The sequence below is a fragment of the Pinus tabuliformis genome, chromosome J (assembly GCF_031772625.1).
Source record: "Pinus tabuliformis cultivar Carrire ecotype Pingquan chromosome J, CPIR1, whole genome shotgun sequence".
NCBI lineage: Eukaryota > Viridiplantae > Streptophyta > Pinopsida > Pinales > Pinaceae > Pinus > Pinus tabuliformis.
Window position 1 is genome coordinate 20,242,760 of NC_142295.1, and position 10,745 is coordinate 20,253,504.

The 10,745-nt window shown below is 38.0% G+C and overlaps 1 protein-coding gene across 3 annotated transcripts in view; it reads right to left on the reverse strand.

The window, feature by feature from the left end:
• Nucleotides 1-9,841, reverse strand: part of LOC149225205 (synaptotagmin-1-like) — a 237,446-nt gene extending 227,605 nt beyond the window's left edge. Inside the window, exons 1-5 of one of the 3 annotated variants that reach the window (XM_089376991.1) lie at nucleotides 9,346-9,841; nucleotides 8,986-9,111; nucleotides 6,087-6,185; nucleotides 5,847-5,897; nucleotides 5,452-5,575 (exon numbers count right to left, since the gene is read on the reverse strand). In XM_089376991.1, coding sequence (XP_089233117.1) covers nucleotides 5,452-5,575; nucleotides 5,847-5,897; nucleotides 6,087-6,185; nucleotides 8,986-9,096 — 385 coding nt within the window. In that variant the 5' untranslated portion in view covers nucleotides 9,097-9,111; nucleotides 9,346-9,841. Of the gene's footprint in view, nucleotides 1-5,451; nucleotides 5,576-5,846; nucleotides 5,898-6,086; nucleotides 6,186-6,731; nucleotides 6,923-8,985 lie in introns of all 3 variants that reach the window. The other 2 variants (XM_089376992.1, XM_089376990.1) reach the window with 2 other exon arrangements.
• Between the last annotated feature and the right edge of the window lie 904 nt (nucleotides 9,842-10,745).

Below are 10,745 nucleotides of genomic sequence, written 5' to 3' on the forward strand. Positions count from 1 at the left end.
CTAATTCTATCTCTCTTAGCAAACCCCGCTCTAGAAAATAGAATGACTGATCACTCTGGGTTTTTTTCCAAGAGACCCTCAAGCCTCCTCTTATACTTTTCTTGTTGACATCTCAACGGCCGAAATTAAGTCCCTAATCAACGGCTAAGATTAGATCTGGCTTGATCCATGTCTTTTGGACCACTCTAACACAAATTCATATTAATACACATTAATATTTTCTTTTCCCTAAGTTTAGACTAGGGACTCCACTAAAAATATTAATTATTTTAATATCTCCTGATCTGTTTAGAATCTGCCCAAACCCTTTCTGGGTATTGGAGATCTCATGTGCCCCAACCTCTCCACCAAATTTCGTGGCTAGAGCACATCCGATGCTACCCCAAATCAATAGTCTCCGGGTGGAATTTCCCAAAACGCTTTCTGGGTTCTTTGGAATACATGTGCCCAAGCCTCCCTGCAAAGTTTGAGACTTAGAGCACATTCGATGCTACCAGAAATCAACAGTAGGATCTCTCGAGGAAGCTTTATGTGATGCTTTGACACTTCTAAGAGGCTCTTCACTCCCTTTAAGAGACCTAAGAAAGACTTGCACAAGACCTAGGGTTTTGAGAATTATCGTGGACAAAGGCACTCTCAAGGTCAAGGAAAGGAGGAGAAAGGGCTTCTTATGATTTATTCCAATGAATACTATGCTCATACAACCCTCAAAGAAGTCCCCAAACCAAGGAGATACAAGCTAGATTTTTCCCTTCTAGGGCACACCTAGGGCACAAGATTTTATGGATGGAGAACCGTGAGAAACCTACCAAACTTGGAGATCCTCTAGACAAGACCTTAAGGAAGAGTCTTGTGCTCACAGAATCCACAAATTCACTCTCTAGAGGATTTCGCTTGATGCCCTAGTCTAGCCATCCAAGAGGAAGGGGACCAAAATTTTAAGGAGGAGAATTATGGAGAAAAGGAAGTTTTATCACCAATTGACTCAGGCTAGTGCCTTCTTCCTTGGGCTAATGGAGTCCTAGATGCTTTCGATTGGCCAAATTTGTCTTCAAGGAGGTTAAAAGTTGATGCCCTAGCCACCAACCTTCAACAGTTACCTACTATTAGCATTAGAAAACCAGAAAGGTAGAAAGATTTCTTGTCTTGACAATTACTTGGGATATACTTATGTTCTTATTTACTTTCTTTATATTCTTCTTTTATCTTCTTCTCATCAAGCAATCATCAAAATAAAAACATGAAGATCAAGGACACCAAATATAGGCACTCAACCAGGGCTAAAATCCCTATGCAGGGGAAAACCCAGTCAAACTCTTCCACTAGTCGATTCAAATTAACTTGAGACCATCCAAGACCTTAGACCAGACCAAAAGACCTTCCTCCTCCACCAATTCAACCTTCCAAGATGATGAACCAAACACCATAAGTCAATTTTTGTCAGACTGCTTCAATCTAGCTACAAGTCAAAATTTCGACCCCCAACTTCAGAATTTCGGCCCTCCAGCAGCTTCAGAATTTCACACATGTGAATCAAAGGAGAGAGAAAATGGTCTTCAAACTTCTTCACTTGAGTTTCTGCTCCTTCACCAGGGTTTTTCTCCTTCTTCCAAGAATTTTGCACTCTCTTTTCTTCTCCAACAATTGCAGATTGAACTTGTTGTGAATGTGCTCCAAATGAGGTCGAGTTGTTGCCTTTATATAGTGGATTTTGCCTCCCAATGAGGCTGACTTGTCTAGGTTGAGGCCGACTTGGTGGAGGAGGCCTAAATGACTTATTTTACATAAAAATAAATTTATTTCTTGATAAACAAATCCCAAGAAGGGTCTATTACATGATGACATGGACAAAGACTCTTGACATAAACCCTAGAAGCCTACAATGGAGGCTTTGACCTATTAATCATTGACCCAAGCATGAAACCCATGCTTTAATAAGTCAATTTCTTTTACAATAAAATTTCTTTTTCTTTCTTTTGACAAATACATTACATTATGACTCAAATATAATTATGAAGATTGACACTAGTTACATTCTTCAACAATTAGGATATGGAATTTCATGAAGAAAAGAGAATTTCAACACTAGGAACATTCATTGCATGTTATGCCATGCATAATATATGCAAGAACCAACCAAATAGCTTCCAAAAAAAATCTTCAACAAAATTAGGGCACAAGAGCATATACTTTAGTTGCAACAATTACATACATTAGACATTTTCAAAAGAAATATTCCATCAACAAAAGAACTTACAAAATAATCATGCAATATATCCATCCATATTCAAGAATTAGCTCCAAGACAAGATCAAAAATCAGCTCCAAATATCATAGTGCATCCAAGATACTCCACAAGATCACCAAAGAAAAAGTGTGAATTAGCCAAAGAGGCTGAAAATCCCAAGTGTGATGATGATCCAATACAAATGAGACTTAGTTCTATTTATATGTGTCTCACTAAGTCAAATTATTAGCCTAGGGGCCCCTAACATTATAAAAATGTGCAAAATACAAGCCTTGGTCACAAGTCGACCAAGTAGCTTTCATAAATTATGAATTAGCCATCCAAATGCTAGCCGAATTGATGACATCATGTTGATGTAGGGTCGTTGGAGGGCCACATTGAGTCCTCTTTGTGCCAAAATGAGAGAGAGGGCTCCATAAATCACCAATTAGGGGATGGCCCCCAATTCTTCATGCAAGTCACCATTTGGGGCCCCAAAGTGGGTTTGGGGCACAAATGTTGGTCTCATGGGTCTCCTGATGATAGAATAGCTTATATAATGCTCCAAATGAGGGCTCTAATGATGGTGCCTTCCCTCCCATGTCTCAAGGGTGAGACAAACCTCCTTTGGGCCTCAGATCAGCTACTAAACCATGTGTACACTGCAAATTCGGTTGGGGTATGTTGGTCCAAGTGCATCATCTCGTGAATAATTTGGGGCAATGAGTAGACTATTGAGAATGTTGAGGGTGTCCATGATGTGAAATGATGTTTTGCACATGATAAAAATCCCATGGCTTTCAACGCTTCCCCTAGGGGTGTCAATATGATCCTCTGGTGGGCTTGGGCCCCAGTTAAGTTTCCCCGCCCATGATGAAACCACCTACCAATTACATATAAGATCCAATGCGCTTATTCACCATTAGGTACAGTAATCCATTAGTGCATCTAAGTGAACCAAGCTTGCTAGTCAAGGGCACATTGAGACTTCATAGTGGGCTTCTCTTCCAAATTTGGGGTTTTAAGCTTGTAATAGTGTTACCTCCCTAGGTAGGAGTGGCTAATAAACAACCCTATTAGGTGTTCCCAACCCCTAAGAAGAAAGACGGGTCTAAGGTACATCCTTTACTTGATAAGGATCATGTGAATAATGATGAGATGGATGGGGACACAAGATTCTCAAAGCCAAATGCCATGAGTTCAAGGATGGTAATGAGAAGGGATGTCCACATATTTGGGTGTATAGATGTAGGAGGGAGCAATCATGGATACATGAGTTACCACGGCCTTTGATTTTTCACCCTTCATTATTTGCCTTTTGCCTTTTTATGATTTTTTCTTTATATTACTACTTGAGGCTCTAGAAAATAAGAGCATGCTATGAGAGATTTGCAGCAACTATTACCCCCTTAAGGTGGGGCAGTTCATCACCCACCAGGGGTTGGGACGTGCATGGGTTCCTTAATGATGTGGGGGCACTCATGGGCCCTAAGAACCAGAGTGATAGCCATAACGATAAGGGGTAGAGCTCATGTTTGGCTTTTGCCCACATGCCATTTTGATGTCTCGACCATCTTTTGCATTTTATAATATTATTTTCTTTTGTTTCCTACTTGTGGCCAGGATATCCTTTTAACATTCTTTTAACTGCATCAACCTCTGGGGCAACAATTCCAGGCCCGACCCAGACATGTGGACAAGGGGAGGGGGTGTACTAGTGCCTTGTGGACCTAGTGGTCATGTGGACCCAAAGAGGGAAGATGATGAAATAGAGCTTGTAATGTGTGAAGGGGAGTGAAAAATGTGAAATTGGAAAAAGGGACCGGGATATTAAAATCGGGGTTTCGCAAGTAGTGCCCTTCCTAAAGCCATAGGCCAATAGGGGAGATCCCACAGGACTAGGATTGAGGATTAACCCACCATTTAAAGTGAGGGAACAAAACTACAGTCAAAACCCTTCCTCTTCCAAGTCACCCAATAATCCATGCCCAATATGCCCAAGGAAAAACAAGCATAAGCACCCAATTGCACAATGAAAAACATACCTCTTGGGTTGGATGGCTCACCTTCAAACATACGCTCTCGACAAATGGGCAAAGGTACATATGACTAGCTCAGGGAACAGAGATCAAAATGCACATGCATAGGCTATACTGGTGGCTGTCAGGGGTTGTTGGTCGTCAGCTGAAGAGAGATCCAAAAGAAAATTTCTCCTATAGGGTCACCTACTTTTGGTGGGTAACAAACCCTACCTCTTTGGCTCGCTAATGGTGGTGGCAACCTTCAATCTCCCAAGCTCTCACAAATGGCAGCCTTCAATCTCCCTTGCAAGCTCCCACAATCTCCCTTCAATCTCCCACAAACTCTTCAAGCTCAAACACTCTCAATCTCTCTCACACTCGTAAAATGACGTTATGTGGGAGGGGAGGAGGCCTTTTATTCTTTTTCATCCCTCCCATTTCCCTCCAAAAAAAAATTGCCCCTTTCTTGGCCATGTGCGGGCATCTTTGGGTGGGAGCTGGTTTTTTTGGGCGGGAACGATCACTCCCTTATCACTCCTCGTCATTAAAAATCACTCCAGGAGCAACGAGGAGCGATCCAAGAGTGATCACTCCCCGATTGCTCCAAAGAAACTAAGGAACGCAATTTTTTTTGCGGGAGCATGCTCCCAAATGGGAGCAATTTGGGAGCCCACTCTCTGAGCGCTTCCATTCAAAGAACGCTTCGGGGGTGAGTGCAAAGGGGGGGAAACGCTCCTCCACAGCCCTGCCTAAAACCATGCGAAGTCTCTAGGGGCATGACAATGACGATCCACTGCCCAATGTTGAGCTCCTCCCTACTTGTTTGATGATAATGGACTTATGTCTTCGTCTAGATCAACAGCCATTTGCTTATGCTTCTTGTAATGCCTTGTTGTGGACATATCATATTACTATTGTATGCCCAAGGACCAAGTTTAGTTTAGAGTGCCCATGCTGGCTGCATGTGCAGCCAGTTTTTTGGGAATAAAATGCCATATGTACAGTACTTGTTTATAATAATAGCCAAAGAAAGCATTCTATCAAAAATAAAAGTAATAATTAATTCTATAGAGGGTAATGCTTCTAATTAATGACTTCTATAGAGTACTTTTGGAGTTGACAAGCAAGAAAAGGAGAAAAGAAAGTCTGGAAATCTATCTGTTTCAAATTGATGGCAACAGGAACAGAAGAGAATCAGCAAACCTTGTAGTGTAGGCTGCATGGTCCCCAATGTAAGAGTTTCAAATTCAATAGATTCTATCTTATATTGGCCAATATATTGGTCAACGGTGCGCATTGTCGTGTCCCTTATCATTTTACAGATTGCCTGAAAATAGTCAAAAGTTATAACATGAATGCGAAGAACACAGGTCCTCACATAAATCAAACTTTAGTAACATGAACGTGAAGAACACAGTTCCTCACATGAATCAAATTTTAAAGGATGATATTATATATAGAGCTCAGCCTCTTAAAATTCTATATGACTGATGTACAAGTTCAATACAAGTTCAGAAATTCACTGGATGCGGGGGGCACTTAAAAGTACCCAGAAGAAAAAGAAAGCTTGAACCCTACAACTCTGTCATGACTCATACCTTATCAAGATAAGGCCACATCTCGAAGATGAACCTATTGATCCAATTAACCTGCACAGTAACAAGGGTTCAGAAGAAAAAATAAATAACCAGCATACCAAAGTTCACTATTTGAGTTATAAATAATGCACCCTTGTAAACAGCATTGTAGGAAATTGTTCCATTTTTAATTGATCTAATGAATATGCACACATGAATGGGAAAACAAGGAAACAGAATAGTCTATAGATAAGTTCATACTCTATCATAATCAGGATTTTTGACCCACAATGGAATTTCTGGTAAAAGTCTTTGCAAATCTTTTGAATCGCGTTCCCCAACTAATCTGCTTATTGGTTCCTGAAAAGGAATCAAAGGAGATTAAAATTTGAATATAACTTAATTACCTATGCATTTCAATCCAAATTATGATAACAGTAATTATTCCAAACAGAAGGCAGTACATACACAGACACATTGAGACATGAAATAATATTTAAATTGCTAAAATTGCTAAGAAAAAATTCATACAGCAAATATTATATGAAATGTCTGGAAACCTATAAGGAATTTTCCAACACAATGCCCTTCCACTTGAAAGACGAGAATCACATCTATTCTGTCAATTTTTCTTAAGCCAGGCTCTTAAAGTAATTGAGTGTCTTAGTTCCTGATAGAGAAAACATCTCCTAACTCTGTCCTGACAACCTCATTCGGTTATAATTTTCAATAAGTATGAAGTTTTTGAGCATCCATGCTAGATTTTTAAATTTAGTGAAATAGATTTCATATATAAACATGGCACGACAACCTTGTTGAGACGTGAACATCAATATAAACTATGGCTTTTAATATTGTCACCAGTTCAATCTGTAAACATGAACAGGAACAGAATAAGTTTCAGACCTAATTTTAAAGTGCTTGTCTTTCAATCACGTTTGACCAGCCTTGGCTGCCCTGCTGTAATTGTGCTCCATCAACCATTAGGATGTTATGGCAACCATGCATATAGGGCTCTGAACTTACACCTTGGGTCAGAAAGTACTCTCCAATGCCATCGTTTGTCCTAGAAGCATTGACAAGACAGCATCACAGTGCTTCGACAGCATAGCATCAAGTCAGTATAATATTCTAGTTAGGATCACGATCAAACCAAGATCCAAAATCAGTTCAAGCCCTTGTTCTGAACACTAGAACGGTGGAACCTATTTACTCTCAAGCAGACGTGTGCAACTGGATAGAAATTGGCTTTGTGAACAATGACAGAAGATCTCATTAACTACAAGACAAATCCCAATTCACCATGTAACGAACATTTCATGCTCTGCAATTTTGTGTCTAACTTGGAGCTTGTTCAACAAACATAAATTTAAAAGAATAGGAATGAAGAGGATCACTACAGTTCAGAAACCAAACACAGGGAATATACATCTTGTAATCAGAAAAAGTTGCAAGATGCAGAATGATATAAACAATCGGAATGGGGCCGTACTATTTACATGAATTCTTAAATCATCACAGAAAACTAAATTACAGATTGTCAGTTTACCAACCATAAACCTCCTGAATTGTTAGATACAAAATACAGACAGCTATAGTCATGAAGCCTGTCTGGTAGATTTTGAGTCAAATAAATGTATCAATGACAAAAACATAAGTAGCTATCATTACAACAAAAACCAACAAATGAATTCTACGAATGACCGTAACAAATCAGAATCCACCGCAAGTAAATCCTAAATTCAAAATATGTGCTACAATAGACCAATCACAAAAGTTTAATCATAACCAATTCAATGTAATAATGTCAAACATATCTAAAATACAAAATACAGACCGCTAAAGTCATGAAGCCTGTACGGTAGAATCGAGTCATAAAATGAAATGAAATGATATTTAAAGTCCATGAGACTAAAACTAGTCTATGGGATCATCAGTTCCCTGCTTTTCACCTTTTGCAATTCAATCCTCTTTTTATTTAAATTGATGATGAGCTGGCACAACCTTCCAACAATCCCCTCGCTGAAAAGACAATACCAAGAAACCAATGCTAACAGATTCTCATAACTTTCTCTGATGTCATTGACATAAATATATCACTGACAAAAATATAAGTATCTATCATTACAACAAAAACCGACAAATGAATTCTGTGAATGACCGTATCAAATCTGAATCCACCGCCAGTAAATCTTAGATTTAAAATATGTCACTACAACAGGCCAATAACAAATGTTTGATCATAAGCAATTCAATATAATATGACAAGCATATCTGCTAAGAATGCCGGTATCAAATTACGAGGTTAGTTTTGCCAAAGCTTCACATATCAGTAAGATGAGGATTCGTGAACAATGCTTATGCGTGTGCTTGAGTTGATTTGGTGTTGTATAAGAATTGGTTCCCATCCACCGATGTAACAACTTTTGGCAAAATAGATTTGATTAGTTAATTCATTTTGCCAAAACTTCACATATCAGTGAACGAGGACTGGTTAACAATGCTTATGTATGTGTTTGTATTGATTTGGTTTTACATAATAATTGCTTCCCATTCACTGATATACAACTTTAGGCAAAATAGATTTGATTTTGGATTGAGCTCAGGGCTCAAAGATAACTCCATGCTTGTTAGGCACCCACGTTCTCCACGTGGTCCGGAAGGTCCGCTCTGTCCACTAACAAATTAGCTTGTTCATTCTCATATTGTCATCTTCTGTACTGATATGCCCTTTTCAGATTCTTACCATTAAAAGGTTTATCATTGTCCTCATTCCTTAATTGTGATTAAGGTGTCTTGTTTATTATCCATATATTGATTTGCTTATCACTGAAATTTTATGACGCTGAATCTCTGAATTCTTAATATTGGCATGTTTATAGTTATTACATTGATTTGGTCATAATTGGTCTATTTATGATTGTTATTAACAGAATTAACAAACCAGTTCAATTTTTCAAGGCTTCAAATATCAATGGAAGGGGTCAATGCGCATCCAAACACGAATCAATGCAATTTTAGCCTGTTTTCACCATGATACACTCGTTGCCTAATCTCAAATTCCTGATATAATAACCAAATATGTTCTAAAACTATATAAACAGCTAAACCCACAATCAAATCTAAATATAAACAAAAACAAAAGCAATCAAATACCCACCTGGACCTCATTGGGCTGGAAGTAAAAAAACATGAAATAGCCAATAACGAGCCCAGTGGGGATGCCAAGTCCAAAACCAATGGAACTCAATAGAGTACTCAAAAAACCCATCTCCCTTAGCTTGTTCTCCCAAAAGTAATCAACCTCGCAGAATTCAGAACAATTCAGAGTCTCATTCAGGCTATATCAGCAGCCCTAATTGGTGGCATGGGTATCAATCTATTTCAACAGAGAATAAGAACTCCTTCTGAGAAGGCCTTAAATCAATGCATCTGCTAATTCTTTTAAGAAATAAGAAGTGTATCCAATGGCTTAGCTATAAAATAATGGAGCAATCCATCATAGGCCAAGCGTCCTCACCTCCACCAGAGTCAGAGCCACATTTGAAAATCCCGCCTATACTATTGGAGGCTATCTAAGTTTTACCCCAAGAATCACCCTTCTATGTAATTAATGATCACGTTCTAGGGAATTTTAATGTTGGTGGGTTTCTGCGAGAGAAAACTCAGCACACCAACTGCTCTGGGATTTTTCTATTTTTAGGATGGGTTTTCTGTGATTTTGCGGAGAAGGTGTTTTTCAGACCGTCAGTTGCTGAACCTTCCCCCACTAGACATTTGTATTTATTCACATGCATGTTCTCACCTTGTTTTACGAGGTCTTAAATCCATAATGTAAGATGAGAAACATGTTGAGTTAGTGACTTCTCCACGCATTCCGAAATACGTGTCAGGCCACTTAGGGATTTTGTTGTATGTGGAATGCCGTCAAAATAAATTGACATCTTGATTTTGTTGTACACCTTTCTCAATGGAAGAAAGGACCCATCGATTATTTCTCAACCTAGAATGATCTGCATCTGGAAAAGTACGGTGCCCTGTTTGCAATCTAGTATGAAACAATAGATCCAGGCTTTTGGTTGTCCCAAGGACACTGCCATATATTTTTGTATGGTTTTACTGACCTAATGGACCCCTCTAAAAGTCATCTATTGCCGTATATTTTTGTATGATTTTACTGACCTCAGGGGCTTAATGGACACATGTTAGGAAACCAGATGGAAGAAGATAAACTACTCGGCCGCGTGAGTCATGAGCATTATTTGATAATATTAATGTTGGACATATCTAATGACATACGGTTTCTAGGATTATTGGTTAATTGTTAATTACCTACACTAGGATTATTGGTTAATTGTTAATTATCTATATAGAGTAGGTTGTTTATAGATAATTATAATTTACAAGTCAAACATAAAGCAGGTTGTTCATGGATAATTGTAATTTACAAGTTAAAAAATGAAATTTTATGGATAATTGTAATTTACAAGTCAAATACAGAGTAGGTTGTTCATGGATAATTGTAATTTACAAGTCCAAAAAAATGGAATTCTATGGATCACTGTAATTTACAAGTCAAAAAAATTGAATAGAATTTTATTTTTAAGAAATATGATATGGATAATTGTAATTTACAAGTCAAATACAGAGTAGGTTGTTCATGGATAATTGTAATTTACAAGTCCAAAAAAAATGGAATTCTATGGATCACTGTAATTTACAAGTCAAAAAAATTGAATAGAATTTTATTTTTAAGAAATATGATATTTATTGTTTTATATTTTTGAAAATTAAAATTAACCATATATTTATATTATGGATAAATATTGAATAAATGCATTGTGTTTTTGGGTGATTTTTACTTTCTGATTTTTCTAAAATATCATCCTAAAGTGTTCCAAAATGATATATTCACAAAGT